This window comes from Salmo salar, chromosome ssa13, assembly GCF_905237065.1.
Source record: "Salmo salar chromosome ssa13, Ssal_v3.1, whole genome shotgun sequence".
In the NCBI taxonomy this organism is placed as follows: domain Eukaryota; kingdom Metazoa; phylum Chordata; class Actinopteri; order Salmoniformes; family Salmonidae; genus Salmo; species Salmo salar.
Genome location: NC_059454.1, coordinates 42,187,243 through 42,206,096, shown reverse-complemented (window position 1 = coordinate 42,206,096; position 18,854 = coordinate 42,187,243). Strand labels below are relative to the sequence as shown.

The window sequence follows — 18,854 nt, the reverse complement described above, 5'->3', positions numbered from 1 at the left end:
CCAAATCTACTAATAATATGCATATTCTAGTTTCTGGGCCGGAGTAGTAACCTGTTTAAATTGGGTACATTTTTTCATCCGGCCGTGAAAATACTGCCCCCTAGCCCAGACAGGTTAAGGCAGTGCTGGAAAATGATGGTGGCCACACAAAATATTGACACTTTGGGCCCAATTTGGATATTTTCACTTAGGGGTGTACTCACTTTTGTTGCCAGCGGTTTAGACATTAATTAATGGCTGTGTGTTGTGTTATTTTGAGGGGACAGCAAATTTACACTGTTATACAAGCTGTACACTCACTACTTTACATTGTAGAGAACGTGACAAGAAATGACACTTTGCTATCTTCAAATTCCCTGTCATATATGAGCCAAGGCGCAGCGTGCCGGTAATTCCACATCTTTATTTGAAGAAAACTGAACCAAAACAATAAACAGCAAGAAACGTAACGCACCTGTGGCGTACACACACAGAAATAATAATAACCCACAAACACAGGTGGGGAAAAGGCTGCCTAAGTATGATTCCTAATCAGAGACAACGATAGACAGCTGCCTCTGATTAGGAACCATACTCGGCCCAAAACAAAGAAACCTAACAAAATAGAGAAATATACCGTCTCTCTCAGGTCAGGGCGTGACATTTCTTCAGTGTTATCACATGAAAAGATATACTCAAATATTTACAAAAATGTGAGGGGTGTACTCACTTTTGTGATATACTGTATATATTGTCATTCCCTTGTAAAGTTGTGTATTTAATCATTGCTGTTTTTCCAAGCTCAGGCATTAATTTACATCACAATTTCATGTTAAGTTACATTGATTCAGTTCGCTAGTGAAAGTTTATTATCTTTAGTTATTCCATGTCATTTATCTGCTGTTTGATCAGCTAAATGGATGCAGTGTTTAGAACCTCAAGATTCATCATTTTTATATGGTTGTTTGTTGTATTTTTTCTGTTCCCACGCTTCACCAACCGGTCATGTTCTCCACTGTGCATGCAAATGAGTGTCAGTATGTGGGGGGGGGGGGCTGTGATCTTGTTTTGTTTTAGAATTAGGCCTAGGCAAGCTATTACTTATTAGTGAATAGACTGTTGATTCAAGTACTCTGACTCACGGGTACCAGTCCACTTCTGACCCCTGTGTAGTAAACTTTTGGGGGGTAGCCCCAGGAGAGACTCAAACCCAGATCCAGCGACTGTCAAGCAAACATGTTATCCGTTACACCAAGAGATCCGGACAACTTGATGAGGTCGCTAGGTGTTAGGTTAAAGGGGGAAATCCACCAAAAAAAACGATATTTTGGAATTCTTTTCATTAGTCCAAAATGTTTGCTTGTCATCAGTCAGGTTTTCAAGATATTGGACTTTCGAGAAGCAAAGTGTCACTGACCACACCATCAGCCTGGTAGACACCTCCTGTGAAAAGATAAACAAGGTGCTGGACTCCACCTGATATAAACTTAGGTTGGGTGCTGAATCCTCATATATATAATCCACAGTACAAAAATAGGACAGCACTCCGGTGAATAAACTTAAATGTACATTTTTATTGCCGTACGAAAATTGGGTATAAGCCCTTCTTCACCGTGCCATGGCAATCAATGTCACAACAACAATACCACACACAGGTGGTCATAATTATAAAAAATCTGTCAGTATTGGCCCAATCAAGAGATCCCAGCAAGGGAAGCTGTGGGGGAAACATGAATATCAAATCAAAATATATAAACGCACAATACAGATACGTTATGACGTCATTGCCTAAATATTTGACCTACATATTTAAGACCTACAACAAAAACAAGAAAAATAACATTCTTCATTGAGGCCTGCTGGGGCAAGAGTGCTTAAACAGTCTATCCAATTATGTATCTCATTTATCCCTATCGCCCCCTGTGCCAATCGGTGTTCAGATACTAATATTATAGCGCTCCAGGTACACACACATGAACGCACACATCCTAATAACTTGAAGTCTATCCAAATGTATGTCACACCACTGATTCTTCCCTCTTCTCATCTAGCCTGGAGTCAGGAAGACACAAATAATTCCTTGCAGAACTCCAAACTCACACACACACACACACATTCTGAGAACTCCAAACACTAGTTTGGAGTTCCTCGCTCTTCCACTGCCAGAGCCTACTTGGCATGGACAAATATGGGGCTGATTTCTCTAACAGACTAATTCTTTACTGGTGATGCTATAGAACTTTGGGCTTTGCTCTTTAGAACGAGAGGAGGAATTATGAAGGTGGGGTGGAGGAGAAAGGAGAGACGTGGGCGAGGAGGAAGAGGCTGTCAACCAGGCCATAGCTGAAAATAATCTAGCAGATCCCTGCAAGGAAGGAGTCTAGCAGAGTTAAGATTGGTGCTGGAAACTGCCAACAGTCTAATATTAGCCATGCACACAGCTGTCTTTAGAACCAGTACTGTGGCTAAACTTAGTTCCCCCATCCCAGGCCCCCTCTTTCAATCCCCAGCCCCCTCCCTTTCTATCTCACCAACCTGGAATCAGGGGTAGACGTACCATATTAAAGGTTCATCCGAGACACTCCAATGAGCATGATATGGTACGTTTCTTATAGTATGTATTCATTTGAGGATGTCCATCATTCATTTCGTATGATATGTTACGAATTACAATTTCACGCGTTATTTGCATACCCAACCACCCTATTTCGATTTTGACTTAAGTAACCTTCTGTCTTATGTAACCATACCAAACGTAACATATGATACAAAATGTTCCGTATTTACATTTACTATGTTACGTCTTGTCTATACATTTATATCTTAGTCATTTAGCAGAGTCTCTTATCCAGAGCCACTTACAGTTAGTGCATTATTACTTACAGTTAGTGCATTTCAGATGCTTTCGGAAGATGGGCCGGGACTCTGGCTTCATGGAGATGCTAGTTCCACCATTGGGATGCCAGGACAGAGAAGAGCTTGGACTGGGCTGAGTGGGAGCTCCCCTCCCGTAGGGGTGGGAGGGCCAAAAGACCTGAGGTGGCAGAACGGAGTGCTTGGGTTGAGGTGTAGGGTTTGAGCATAGCCTGAAGGTAGGGAGGGGCAGTTCCTCTTGCTGTCTCCATAGGTAAGCAGCATGGTCTTGTAGTGGATGCGAGCTTTGACTGGAAGCCAGTGGAGAGTGCAGAGGAGGGGGTGACATGAGAGAACTTGGGAAGGTTGAAAACCAGGCGGGTTGCAGCGTGCTGGATAAGTTGCAAGGGTTTGATGGCACAAGCAGGGAGCCCAGCCAACAGCGAGTTGCAGTGGTACAGATGGAAGAGGACAAGTGCCTGGATTAGGACCTGTGCTGCTTCCTGTGTGAGGTAGGGTCGTATTCTACGGATGTTGTAGAGCATGAACCTGCAGCAGCGAGTCACTGCTTTGATGTTTCCAGAAAACGACAGGGTGTTGTCCAGTGTCACACCAATGTTCTTTGCACTGTGGAGTGGTCAACCGTGATGGCGAGGTCTATGAGACCAGGCTGGTCTCACTCCTACTCTGTGAGTTTGGGCTCATTACTTCATTAAGTTCAAAAGACAGGCAGGTACGAAATATGAACTCGGATTGCTGGATTCAGTACCCAATAAAAAATGAAATCAACTCTCACACACTCAGGCACTTCACCATTTTGGAACCTCAATATTCATTAGGACTCTGGAAAGAATTTGCATCCAGACAAATGAATCAGCATTGAAGGGACCATCAGGAAATGTCTGGTTTGGAAGATGTTTATAAAAATGTCCTCCATTGAAAAAAATATAAATTGAATTCACATGTTCAACTGGATTTAATCTTCTTCATAGGACAACAAGTAAAATCCCCAATCTTTCAGTTAGTTTCCACTGTGAAAACGTAACACACTCATGCCCAATGTCCGCCAGATGCATATGCATTTTGTTTTGCCAGATGTCTAGCCCACATTTTCCGTACTTGACGCACATGTACATCGCTTTGCAACTAGCTAAAAGCTAGCTAGTTGGAGTCTGTGTGTGTACTTCCGTTTGTACCACCACACGGTAAAGCCACACACGAGTTGAAAATACTGAACGCATGCGGTACACAGAACGTACCGCAGCCTGGCGCGGCACCCCCAACATAGCGTTGTGGACTGCTCCATTGACAATGAATGACTCCCTCAGTAACTCAAAGAGTTTGATGCCTCTGGTGGACATGAGGTGTAACCAACTGTTGAGGCCATAAACTATATGGTTGGTGCATGTGGACTATGCTCTGCTGCCCCTGTCTGGTACTGGGTGGAGTTGCAGTCTCATCTTTTGTGATTCAACCTCCCCTACTAAGAGGTGGAGAAAGGCATGTTGTTGTTCATGACATCGGTCTGTGTTCCCACAGACTGAGCTAGTCGTCTCTTCAACAGTCATTCCTTCTCTTATCTGGGTTTGTACAAAATGGCACCTTATTCTTTATATAGTGTACTTCCCTATTCAGACCCTGGTCAAAATTCATTCACTTCATAGGGAATAGGGTGCCATTTGGGATGAAATTCCTGTTTTCAACTTCCACTTAGGTGCAAAAGCCAGGCAGATTCCACTGAGATTCGAGCTCGGATCACTGGATTCAAAGTCTGATAGTGAGGCTCCTCCGCTCCGCTTCTACCCCCTCGCCCCCCCCGCCCACCCCATCGATCTCTCTCCCCCCGCTCTCCTTCTCCCGTCTCTCTGACCCCTCTCCCTCCCTCCCTTCTCTCTTCTCTGGGGGATATAGTGACTGACCCTGGGTTCTAAGCTGACATGTGGAATTGTTTTAAGAAGGTCATACCATGGATCATTTAGGTATTTGATTTTGAATTTTAGGGCCCCCTTTAAAATATATAATATTGAATTTGGACTTTACGACTATATCCCATAGAAACGCATTGAATAAGATATTCAGAAATGGCAAAAAAGACAGTAACATAACTCATAAGGAATAAGGTTTTGAAGTGTCTGTCCTATATATGGGAGATATAAGAAGGCTCAGGAAATGTGTATATATATATATATATATATATATACACTACCGGTCAAAAGTCTACCGTCAATAGACTCCAGGGGAGTTTAACCGCAGCATGTACCCTATTGGTTTTTGAGCTTTGGGCCAGTAACCAAAAGGTTGCTGGTTTGATTCCCCGAGCCGAATAGATTAAAATTCTGTTGATGTGGCACTTAACCCTAATTGCTCCTGCACGTCGCTCTCGATAAGAGCGTCTGCTAAATGACTAAAAATGTAAATTATCTTTCTCTTCTTATCTGTCTCACCAGGCAGGTCTTGAACTCTGATCACTGGATACAAAATCCAGAGTACTAACCATTGCGCCATAGAACCTGAGAACTTGTGCTTTCTGGCATCATGTGAATCTCTCTGAAACTCTCTGAATCTCTTTGTGCCTCGAATGACTGGCTGAGATGTTGCAACCTAGTATTCCAACATACCTCCTATTGTACATATGCCTACCTTTTCTTGTTCTATGGAGCTTTTAGTTTAGTGAATATAACAGCATTTTGGTGTCTTGAAAGTTTATTTCACTGCTACTGCAAAGTTGATCTGACAGAACGCCAAAGGCAGCTTTTGATAAGCTATGAGACGTCTTCAATGGGCTAGGGACATTTGATAGGATCGACAGAGATTGGAAGCCCTTAGTGTTTCCAGCAACAGCAGTCTGTTGTCTAACTAACACTTAATACCAGGCAGGTGCTTCAATCGACGATATCTGACAGATTTGTATTATTTGTTTTATGTGTATAGCTACAGGGGTTTTCACAAGAGCTCGCTGTGGTAGGCATAGTTATATAAATGTGGGTGTTCTTGCATTAGTTTTGTCAGTGAGAGGAGGGCCAAAGAGATCAGAGAGCACAGGTACCTTTGGTTGTGGATAATGCCCTTGCCTTAGGCTTGTTTGAAAAGGCTCAGCTCAACAGTACCCTTAAACTGTACACTCAGGGCTATTTCAGTGCTTCTAAGACATGAATGCTTCGAAACACACGTAGTACTGGCACTGGCACATAACTAACTGGTCACTTGAGTAATGTTTACATACTGTTTTACCCACTTCATATGTATATACTGTATTCTAGTCAAGGCCATCCTATTCAACTATTTCTGTACATATACTATTCTATCCTATGTATTCTATATACACTGAACAAAAATATAAACACAACATGTAAAGTGTTGGTCCCATGTTTCATGAGCTGAAGAAAAAAATCCCAGAAATGTTCCATGGCACAAAAGTTTATTTCTCTCATATTTTGTGCACAAATGTGTTTATATCCCAGGTAGTGAGCATTTCTACTTTGCCAAGATAATCCATCCCCCTGACAGGTGTGGCATATCAAGAAACTGATTAAACAGGATGATCATTACACAGGTGCACCTTGTGCTGGGGACAATAAAAGGCAACTTTAAAATGTGCAGTTTTGTCACACAACACAATGCCATAGATGTCTCAAGTTTTGAGGGAGCGTGCGATTGACATGTTGACAGCAGGAAAGTCTACCAGAGCTGTTGCCAGAGAACTGAATGTTCATTTCTCTACCTTAAGCTGCCTCCTACGTGGTCTGCGGTCGTCACAACCGCAGACCACGTGTAACCATGCCAGCCCAGGACCTCCACATCCTGGGGAAAAACGAATCCTGATTGGCTGAGCCTGGCTCCGAATTTTTGATACTCCGGACTCCAATATTGCTTGTCCTAATTGTTCTGTATTTCTTAATTCCATTATTTTACTTTTAGATTTGTGTGTATTGTTGTGTATTGTTAGATATTACTGCGCTGTTGGAGCTAGGAACACAAGCATTTCGCTACACCCGTAATAACATCTGCTAAACATGTGTATGTGACCAATAACATTTGATTTGATTTGATTCGTTTTGAACTGTATTGGAGCTCTATTGTGCTTCTGCAAACAGCCAGTAAGGGGCAGACTTACTTAGTCAGTAAGCTCTCTGCTAGGCTGGTGCATACCCTGATGACAAATTGCATACTATTGGGACTGAAAACACAGTTCTAAGCATCTTCTGCATATTATTTCAAGTGATTGTAATCTATAGTCCATGTTACCTCATTTTATAGCAGACATCTTTCTGTGAACAATTATGTTGTGTGTGAATGTGGGTATGTGCTCCTCCCTCCCTCTATATGTGCGTGCATATGTGTGTGTGTGTGTGCGCACACGTGCATGTGTGTGTCTTTGCATGCCATTTTTGGAACAATTAACTGACTAGGCCCCTGGCTCGCAGTAACAGCAGGGTTGGTTTGTTGTCCCTTCAAATGGATTAGACCATTAGAGAGGCTAGCGCTGACAGAAGGAGAAAGATGGAGAATGGCAATGAAAGAGGGAGAAGAATAGGAGGGAGAGGGAGAAAGAGAGAGAGAAAGAGGAGAGACAGAGAGAGAGGGAGAGGGAGATGGAGAATAACTTTCAAAGACAGAGAAAGAGAGCAGACCAGGAGAAGAGATACGGAACATAAGGGTAAAATACAGGGAGAAAGAGAAAGAGAGAGAGAGAGCAGTCCTTCCTGCACAGCTCCTTGCCAGCCTGTCAGGAGAGCTGCTCCTCCTGCTGTTGTTCCTTGCCTTCTAATCCTCCTGTAAATCTCCTGTAATCGGGATGAGAGCTGAGAGCATGCTGCCTCCTGACTAATTTAGACCAGCAGCTTCTGGCTGCCTGTTGCCTGACTTAGCATTCAGTGTCTATGTAAAGACCTGGAAGGAGGATTGCATGGTGGTGGTGATCCATCGGACAGCCTAGGCTAAGGGGCCAAGCCAAGCAGAGCGAGGCACACCATGTGAGGAGGGAAGGAGGAGGAGGTTAGAGGGGTCTATAGCTGGAGAAGCACGAGTCTGATGTCACTGGGACTCCCCAAGATCCCAGAGGAAGAGAGGAACAGAGGAGGAAGAGGGGATGCTAATGCTGTTGACCCAGGAAGAGAGAGAGAGGGAGTAAACAGAGGAACAAGAGGAGAATACCCTATTGGATAGACACTTTTTATGGTGAGACATGGACGTGTCGTGGATGTGGGTTGGTTTAAAACTATGTCAAAGGTCATGGTCCCACTAGTCTGTTTGTTGGGGAGTTTATCAGAGGCAACACTGGTTGTGGATTGTTGTTACCTTTATAACCTATTTTCTCCTTCCACAGTTTTGTTGTTCAGAGGAACAACAGAACAGAGAACTTGATCAAATCAGATTTTCAGTGGAAGTTGTTGGAGAGAGAGAAAGAGAGAGAGAGAGAGAGGAGGGGGGCTTGTAGCGATACTGATCTTCATTCTTCTGAGAGGAATGACAGAACAGCAGAGGAATGAAAGCAAAGGCTTGTGGGATTAGAAGAGGTAGTGTTCCCCTCTGTGTTTTAACTAGATCCTACTAAAAGGAAGGTTACTAATGAGTAGACTAAGACCATGTATATTGTTAAAAGCCAACCGCTGCGGGGTAGGAAACAACAAAGTACATCTGGTGTTCAGGGGAAACGAAAAGAGAGCGAGTAACTTACAGAACAGACTTATAGCAAATGTGTGCTCAGCGATGGTCTTAAAACCTATTAAGGATCCGACAATTTTTTCAATTTTTGCCTAAAATGACATACCCAAATCTAACTGCCTGTAACTCAGGCCTTGAAGCAAGGATATGCATATTCTTGGTACCATTTGAAAGGAAATACTTTGACGTTTGTGGAAATGTGAAAGGAATGTAGGAGAATATAACCCAATAGATCTGGTAAAAGATAATGCAAAGAAAAAACCAACCGTTCTTTTGTATTGTTTTGTACCATCATCTTTGAAATGCAAGAGAAAGGCCATCATGTATTATTACAGCCCAGCTGCAATTTAGATTTTGGCCACGAGATGGCAGCAGTGTATGGGCAAAGTTTTAGACTGATCCAATGAACCATTGCATTTCTGTTCAAAATGTTGTATCAAGACTGCCCATATGCGCCTAATTGGTTTATTAATAACTTTTCATGTTCAAAACTGTGCACTCTCCTCAAACAATAGCATGGTATTATTTCACTGTAATAGCTACTGTAAATTGGACAGTGCAGTTAGATTAACAAGAATGTAAGCTTTCTGACAATATCAAATATGTCTATGTCCTGGGAAATGTTCTTGTTACTTACAACCTCATGCTAATCGCATTAGCCTACATTAGCTCAACATCAGGGGGGGGACTCACCGATCCTGAAGAAGTTAAAACACCCAAGGATTTATTTAAACGGAACAAGATCTGATATCTATTTCCACTGCTCTCAGTAATAGCCTCTACATAAGATCAAGCATCAAGCACCAAGTCTCCCAGTAGGGTGTCCTGATGTCTAGGCCTCAAGCCAGTTACCAAACATTATCCTCTCAGTGGCGATTCTAGCTTGTATAGCTCCCTGGACGAACCCACGCGTACCCTACCTCGGGCTTCCAGTGGGGAGACCTGAGGTCAACCTACCCCGCCCCCCTCCCCATCTCGTACTTCTGAGTGGGAGACCTTCCCAGGCAGTAGCCTGCCTAGCTCACAAACTAGAATCAGGGCGCCCACTCCGACAAGGTTAATTGTCCCACAGTCTCATACGGTGACATGATATCATTGACGTGACATGCAAATGAGCGATAGAAAACCGATTGCGCAAATGTCACCATTCGGAATATACACTGCTCAAAAAAATAAAGGGAACACTTAAACAACACAATGTAACTCCAAGTCAATCACACTTCTGCGAAATCAAACTGTCCACTTAGGAAGCAACACTGATTGACAATACATTTCACATGCTGTTGTGCAAATGGAATTGACAACAGGTGGAAATTATAGGCAATTAGCAAGACACCCCCAATAAAAGAGTGGTTCTGCAGGTGGGGACCACAGACCACTTCTCAGTTCCTATACTTCCTGGCTGATGTTTTGGTCACTTTTGAATGCTGGCGGTGCTTTCACTCTAGTGGTAGCATGAGACGGAGTCTACAACCCACACAAGTGGCTCAGGTAGTGCAGCTCATCCAGGATGGCACATCAATGCGAGCTGTGGCAAGAAGGTTTGCTGTGTCTGTCAGCGTAGTGTCCAGAGCATGGAGGCGCTACCAGGAGACAGGCCAGTACATCAGGAGACGTGGAGGAGGCCGTAGGAGGGCAACAACCCAGCAGCAGGACCGAAACCTTCGCCTTTGTGCAAGGAGGAGCAGGAGAAGCACTGCCAGAGCCCTGCAAAATGACCTCCAGCAGGCCACAAATGTGCATGTGTCTGCTCAAATGGTCAGAAACAGACTCCATGAGGGTGGTATGAGGGCCCGACGTCCACAGGTGGCGGTTGTGCTTACAGCCCAACACCGTGCAGGACGTTTGGCATTTGCCAGAGAACACCAAGATTGGCAAATTTGCCACTGGCGCCCTGTGCTCTTCACAGATGAAAGCAGGTTCACACTGAGCACGTGACAGACGTGACAGAGTCTGGAGACGCCGTGGAGAATGTTCTGCTGCCTGCAACATCCTCCAGCATGACCGGTTTGGTGGTGGGTCAGTCATGGTGTGGGGTGGCATTTCTTTGGGGGGCCGCACAGCCCTCCATGTGCTCGCCAGAGGTAGCCTGACTGCCATTAGGTACCGAGATGAGATCCTCAGACCCCTTGTGAGACCATATGCTGGTGCAGTTGGCCCTGGGTTCCTCCTAATGCAAGACAATGCTAGACCTCATGTGGCTGGAGTGTGTCAGCAGTTCCTGCAAGAGGAAGGTATTGATGCTATGGACTGGCCCGCCCATTCCCCAGACCTGAATCCAATTGAGCACATCTGGGACATCATGTCTCGCTCCATCCACCAACGCCACGTTGCACCACAGACTGTCCAGGAGTTGGCGGATGCTTTAGTCCAGGTCTGGGAGGAGATCCCTCAGGAGACCATCCGCCACCTCATCAGGAGCATGCCCAGGCGTTGTAGGGAGGTCATACAGGCACTTGGAGGCCACACACACTACTGAGCCTCATTTTGACTTGTTTTAAGGACATTACATCAAGGTTGGATCAGCCTGTAGTGTGGTTTTCCACTTTAATTTTGAGTGTGACTCCAAATCCAGACCTCCATGGGTTGATAAATTGGATTTCCATTGATTATTTTTGTGTGATTTTGTTGTCAGCACATTCAACTATGTAAAGAAATAAGTATTTAATAAGATTATTTATTTCATTCAGATCTAGGATGTGTTGTTTAAGTGTTCCCTTTATTTTTTTGAGCAGTATATTGTTTTTCATTTTGCATTTATGTATTTTTTTTTTAATTGTGCGGGTGGGCGTGGGCCCCATGCTGCCCTGGCAAGATGCCGCCCTGGGCGGCTGCCCATGTCGCCTATGCCTAAATCCGCCACTGCTGTCAGGTTGCACAGCGCTGAAGCACAAGAGTGCCGACAATATCTGACTGCCGTAATGGCACAGATTACACCACCTCCTGTCAATCACACCTGGCGTGGTGGGGCTAGGTTCTCCTCAGGTTCTCCTCAGCCTGATTCACACCATAGGACCTAAGCGAGCCAGCCCTAGTCGAGCTGTACTGGGCTGGCCTGGATACGTATCCCCCCATAGTTGATGGAACCGTGCTGAGAAGGACAATGTAAAAAAAGAAAATATCTGAACAAACGCAATTCAGATGAATCAGGCATTTAAGGCTCTCTTCAGGTTTGGGGTGAGTTAGACTCATCCACTTTAGAACCTCACATGGACTAGGACCAATCAATGGACCTGTCCATACACTCACACCATGCTGTCAATGGAAAACGTAGGAGTTACGACTGTGCTGTCTCAGGTCAATGAGAACCTTAGAAGGATGCTAGGGAGCAACCTATTTGACGGATCAAGATTGATTGAAAGATATGGACTTGAGAGGGTCAACCCTCTAATGATTAGATGGCTAATGATTAGAAAATGTTTTGTTGTCACATTGGTCGTTGATTGTAGGGTAAATACAGCCTCTAAAGGGATTGTTTAAAAGCTATTCTTCTACAATATATGCCTGCAGATGCCAGCTACGTGGTTTATTTGAGTTGTTGTACTGTGAATCAGAGAAGTTTGAGAGACGCTCTATGAGCTGTTGATCAACACTCTGATCCAAAACAGATGATATGTTGGGGAAAGGGAAGACAAGCGTACTGTAATAGAGTACGAACAGGACTTTTGCTTCATCACATAATTGAGTGAGCCAGTCGTTTCACAATGTGTAACTGAATTAGAGGTCTCTGTGTGGTGCTCGAGTGTGTGTGTGTGTGTGTGTGTGTGTGTGTGTGTGTGTGTGTGTGTGTGTGTGTGTGTGTGTGTGTGTGTGTGTGTGTGTGTGTGTGTGTGTGTGTGTGTGTGTGTGTGTGTGTGTGTGTGTGTGTGTGTGTGTACGTGCTTGTCTGTGCCCCTCCAGACAGTCATATTGTTTGTCTGTCCATTCCTCCAGAGATCCTCCAGCATGCGGTCATTATCAGCAGGGCAGAAGCAGGGTCCTTTCCACCTCCACAGGTTCTGATCCCATCCTTCTGGGGGCCGAGGAGGCCTCTCGATTGGGTGTGATCCCCTCCTCTTTGGGCTCCTGGAGGTCAAGCGATGGCTCATGCACTAAATGACCCACACCTGGGCGCCGGCCCATCCGAGGACTCTGAACTCTCTCAGAATGAGTCTGAAACGGCGAGCTTGGTGTCTGAGGACTCTATTATGCCAGACTATGAGATGAGGCGGGGTGGAGGAGGCACCACCTCTACACTGTACGAGGCCTGTAACAGGAACGAGGCGCTAACCCTACAGAGGGTCCTGGAGAGGGGGGTTACTAAGGAAGAAGTCATGGAGCTGGACATCAACGGCAGGGTAAGGATACACAAACAAACAGAAACACACACACACACCTTACTAGCCCACACTATCAATAGAAACACAAGGATGTGTAATACTTCTCTCTGGTGTTCCTCGCACTACCCACCACTATCATCAAAACCATATGGCCCCAGATATTGTACATTAAGAGCAGAGTTTCTCAACCTTTGGTCCTTGGGTCTCTGGCATGATGTGGACCAGTCCCTGAGATGGTTAGCTGACACTAAGTCAGTTACTCAAGTGTTGGTTTTAATGTAAGCTGTCCCACAAGGAGGATGAGCGAAAGTATGCCGGTTGCTGGTGCATTAAAGCATACACCTAGTTAATGACCACATGTCTTTGTTTCTGCTTTGTTTTCATGTCAGAATGGCCTGATGTTGGCTGTCTCCAGAGGCTACGTGGACATCGTCTACGGTCTACACACGTGTCCACTGATAGACATCAACCATCAGGACAACGAAGGCAGCACAGCAGTGATGATCGCTGCCCAGGCCGGTAAGCACCGCGATATTATGATGGCTATCTTGGGTGAGCAAGAGGTAGCATGATTATACCATATCATTTCAACCTTTAACATGGCCTATGATCGGGTGGTCAAAAGTATTATAATCAGGGAAGTATCTGGAAAATAAATCCCTTTACCATTGTCGCAGTGCATTCAGCTGAAGAAGAAATGTTGGTCGTACTGAAAATATTCGTTGAAAGTGTATAATAACATACAAGATCAAGTAAATCTGTGGAGTATCAAGATCCCCAGTATTCTGGAGTTTATTTTCTATTTAGTTGTACTGTAACAACAATGTTCCTAATAACAGCCCCCACCCCCACCCCCACCCCCCAGGCTACATATCCATCCTCAACTTCATCCTGAACTACTACCCTAAGGTAGACCTGGAGGTGAGGGACATCAGAGGCTTCACTGCCCTCATCAAGGCAGCCATACAGGGCAGGGAGGACTGTGTGTCTTCCCTCATAATGGCCGGTAAGTGGCTAAAGTCAGTCAAATCAAGAATTGGAGTTCTTTGAGTTCAGGGTGGGAAAGTCTTCTAAGAACTCATTTTCATGGGTTTTCCTTTTCCAAGTGGCATAAATCCTCACTCTCCATACTGACAATTTGCTAACATATTTTTTGTATTTTTTGTCGAAACAGTAAATGCACAGGTACTAGGGTGAAATGGGATGTCAATTTATCATCGTAGAAACAGAATGACTTTTCTTTTATTCAATATGTTTCTATGGTTATCGTGAAGACGCTGTGTGAAAAAAAGAAAAAGCAAGGGCCTGGTCAGAAGTAGTGCACTATATAGGGAATAGGGCTCTGGTCTATAGTAGTGCACTATATAGGGAATAGGGCTCTGGTCTATAGTAGTGCACTATATAGGGAATAGGGTGCCTGTCACAATGGGTGGCTTGAGGAATCAGGAGAGGTGGAGTCAGGCGCAGGAGACAGATGATTCCGGGAATAAACTTTAATAAATATTCGCACGGAAAAATAACAAGAACGGAGTGCAGGGTGTGCAAAATAAAAGGCACCACCCTCTACTAAAGAAAACCAGGGACGCAGCCCAAATATAATTCCTCGAGAAGGAAAAACACAAACCCTCATCAGCAACGTAACCCTGACAACAAACAATCCCGCACAACCCACAAACCTAACTAGCTAGCCTAAATACCCCTCCCCACTAACAACTAATACAAAACAGGTGCGTAACTAACCTAGACCTAACTAACAGAACGTGAAACATAGATCAGTGGCAGCTAGTAGGCCGGCGACGACGACCACCGAGCGCCGCCCGAGCGAGGAGGGGCGCCACCCTCCGTAGGTGTCGTGACAGTGCCATTTCAGACACAGACCAAGTGTATGGTTATGACAGATTTTGGTGGAGGAAGATGATGACGCAGACCTAGCTGAGTTAAGGGGCAAATCTAAGGATTTTCCTTTCTGATCTACTTATCTAATCTGGGACTAGCTGTTTTGGGTTAGAGGCTGGATTAGCTAGCCCTGTGTGGATTTACCAGGACTGATATAGGCACGATTCTGGAAAAATTCCACTCAATCACACCTGTTACACGTTCATAAGTCAAGACAGGTCAAATGATGTTACCCTACTACGTAGCGTTCTCCATAAGGATGGAGTATTCCTGTGTTAATATATTACATCTATGTGCCTTATAATGTGTTGAATGAATGGTTGAGGACAAGCCTCTGAAAATAGACATTATTAATAATGACTCCAATTACACATCTAGGAGCTAATTAACCAATTAACCCTAATGGAAACCTTAGATTCTCCTTCCTCAAACTGTAGATTCATTCATTTATTCAAGGCCATCGTCATGCTGTCTCATAATTAGTCAAGGCAAACAGATGGTGACAGTTTTCATAGTGTGTTTTTTTATCTCCTGTTCTGTATCTCCCTGCACCATTCTGTTTTCCCTTAATGGCCACGTGGTGGGGCAATTATGCTGACTTTGAACACAAGTTGCCTTCTGAAAATCTGATCATGCCCAGTTTCCCTCAAGGTTTTATGTGTCTCTGTTCTCTCTCTGTCTATTTTCTTTTTTCTCTCTCTCTCTCTCTCTCTCTCTCTCTCTCTCTCTCTCTCTCTCTCTCTCTTTCTCTTTCTCTCCACATTTTCCTCCTCCCTGTCTCTCCCTGACCACTTACCAGGTGCTGATATCAACGTAGTGGATGATGTCAAAGGGAAAAGCATAACAGACTGGGCCCTGAAGACAAGTCGCTTCGAGGTCCTGCAGCGTCTCCGTCGCCTCCAGGCGTGTCCCATCGCCGAACAGTTCTGCGATAGCTACGTGATGGAGTGGCCCGAGCTGAAGGAGTTGGTGGCTAAAGGTTTGAGAGACAAGAACCTGGAGGGTTACTGGTTCAAATCCCTGCTCCAACTGGGAAAAATATGTCGGGGAGGGATGCTGGGTTAAATAGGCTACATCACCTGTTGTTGTGCATTCGGGCACGACACTTAAACCCTAAACTGATTCAGGGGTGCTGCTGCATTGCAGCGGACACGTGTGGAGGCTCTGTGTGTGTCTTGGGTGGGTAGGTATAAAGGAAAAAGACACATTTCAGTGTCTCTGTACTAATTAGATGAAAGCGTCTGCTAAATGGCATATATTCTTATAAAGACAATAAAGTAATCTTCTTCTGTCTCCTATCTTCTAAAGCCATGGCCCCCAAGAACCTGACCCAGCGTCTGAAGGACAGCTTGACCTTCAGCTTCCCCAACGACCCTCAGGACAATGGGGTGTTGGACCACATGGTGAGGATGACAACGTCCATCCACAGTCCACTAGTCTCCATGGGCTGCCGGCCACTCTGCCCCACCAGCCCCCCCGAGGTCGGGAAGCGGCGGCTGGCTGTGCCGGAGCTGATGGAAAAGCACAGCAGCAAGGAACTGGAGGAGAGCTCCGTGTGTCATAGTAATGGTGTTAAGTGTTCCTTCACGCCGGTGCCGGCGTCGTCCTCCCTCTTGCTCGCCAACTGCTGCTCGGACACGAAGCGGAGGGGTAGTGTTCTCTCAACGACTGCAAACGGCGTCCAGAACATCCTCCCCCATTCCTTGGCGAATCGGAACAGTGTCTTCCCGTACGGCTGCATCCCCACGATCACCTTCACTAAGTCTGCGGAAAAAACACCCAAGAAGGCGAAGAAGACGAAGAGGCACAAGGGCCACCTGGAGCCTCCAGTCTGGAAGTACAAATCGGATAAGCAGGAGAAGAAAAAGGAAAAGGAGAAGTTGGAGGAAGAGAAGGAAGTGCAAGAGAAGGCACTTAAGAAATCTAAAATGAAGGCAGCCAAGGCGGCGGCCAAGGCCAAGGAGCCCGCCAAGGCAAGTTAAACTGCCAGCTATCTGTTTGTAAACTGCCACAGAGTGAGGGCACAGAACCCTGAGAGAATAGAACGGCCTCTGTGCTGCCATCTCTTACTCACTCCAATCTGTGATGATGTCATATAAGAGGGAAAAGGGGACAGCTCCCCTGTGGTGGCCCCTTTCCGGGGCCATCATGGAAGCCCAGTTTCAGCCCTGCAGTGGTGTTTCCAATAACACGGGTGGAAACTAGCATCTGAGCCAGACTAAGACTAATGGATGGACTGTTGTTTTTCCTCTTGATTGGGATATGCTGTAAGGACTTACTGAAATGGCCTGAACATTCCTAGACTTTACTATTCATGTATCTATCAAGAGGAATATGCTTTTTATATGTTAACTTATTTTGTTGTTTCATTTTTGGGGAGTCAGTTGTTAAAAAGATCAGTAGAGTTTGTTTGGGCTTCCGCGTTCTTAACATACAGCATGTCTGAAACAACTAACTAATCGAAACTGTGAAGGAACCAGAGCCATAGCAAAGAAATGTCAAATTTCTATTTGCACTTACTGAAAGAGAAGCAGGACATTACCATGAGTTTTTCAAATGATGAATAACTCCAGTCAATTCGTAACATAACAATGACCATAGGAGTTGGCAAGACAGCACAAAGAGATCTGGGACCAGGTGTCACCTATACTCCCTCTCCGGCCTCTAGGTCATCAGGCTGCTGATTATCCTGCACCCCTGTCACCATCGTCTCACGCACCTGCGCCTCATGACACTCACCTGGACTCCATCACCTCCTTGATTATCTTCCCTATATCTGTCACTCCCTTTGGTTCTTTCCTCAGGTGTTATTGACTCTGTTTTCATGTTGGTGCGTTGATTGTGTTACGTGTATTGTTTCATTCATTTATTAAAACACTCACTCCCTGAACTTGCTTCCTGACTCTCAGTGCACTCGTTACACCAGGCTAGTTAAATCAGGGATAACCTCAGTTTTGATGAGGCTCAGGTTCTTAGATAAGCCAGACACTGAGTGACTTTATTATTACGTTGCACAAACTTACTCAGAAGCCTTAGTTATGTTAACAGGTTGACTGTAGATACAGTGCAACTGTTAAAGGTATACTCAGTGAAAGGACGGTGCCACGAGCAGCACCACGGATATTGAGATGAGCGAGATGCAAGACCTCGCTCTCACACAATCACACACAGTGTCTGCGCATGTACACGGGGTTCCCGTCACTCTGTTACAGCGTGGTAGCCACGGGATCAAAACAGTGGAGAAGTTGAGCATCGAACTTCAACGATCTTTGTTGTTGCGGAAATTGACCCATTAATGCTGTTTACTTTCTGCATTGACGTCATATCGCTGAGTCTAGTGTGGAGTAGAAATAAGCTTGTGTCTGTAGCGGCCCTAATGTGATGGTTATTCTTCAATACCTGTTCTATGCCCCTCATCAAAGATTTGGAAAGAGACATATGGGTAGTGAATTTCCCCAGTCAAAAGCCATTGAAACATCAGAAATGTCTCCAACAATAGGAATAGATACAATAGGCCTAATGAATATCCTATTACCGAACCAAACATTAAAACGTTTAAAAACAAGAGGAGAACACATGTGACTGGTTTGTTTAAATGAATAATGAATTAGGGTATTTGTAGATGCTAAGAACTGTAATCCTCAGACCAGAAATACCAGTCTGTAGAGCAAACAAGACAAAGTTGGAAAAACGAACTAAACAAACAGACAGAATGTTTTTGGGGGAGGAATAATATCAAAACTAAAGCAAGAATTGCAAAACTTACCAAAAATCCCTCATCAACTTTCATGCCAGTAGATCAACCTACCCAGTGAACACAGATAAACTTTCTCACAGTATCTCTGAAGTATTTAGTTTCAGTTCCCTTTTACAGTTGGGGAACTAGTCAATATAAAGTCAACATTGAAACAAGAGTCTTATGGAGGTCAGAGAGAGGCCAGATTAGAACCCCTGACTAAAGACTGAAAGTGCGCTGCAAATGGTACCCAATTCCCTACATAGTGCACAGGAAGTTTATATATATTTCCAGAACTGCTAAACCTTTCTTGGAAAGGAATTTCTATCGCCAATCTTATATTCCCACCCCTCATCTTTACAGCAAATCAAGTGGTTAGACTGCAGTTTAGTTGTTTTTGTAATTCG

General features: G+C 44.7%; 1 protein-coding gene across 1 annotated transcript; it reads left to right on the top strand.

The window, feature by feature from the left end:
* The first annotated feature begins 7,720 nt into the window (after positions 1–7,720).
* On the top strand, positions 7,721–17,601 carry ankrd33aa (ankyrin repeat domain 33Aa). Its single transcript, XM_014136458.2, has 6 exons — positions 7,721–8,010; positions 12,430–12,833; positions 13,205–13,334; positions 13,681–13,821; positions 15,511–15,690; positions 16,020–17,601. The coding sequence occupies exons 2-6, from the start codon at positions 12,576–12,578 to the stop codon at positions 16,691–16,693; spliced, it is 1,383 nt and encodes a 460-aa protein (XP_013991933.1). The 5' UTR covers positions 7,721–8,010; positions 12,430–12,575; the 3' UTR covers positions 16,694–17,601.
* Positions 17,602–18,854: the final 1,253 nt, after the last annotated feature.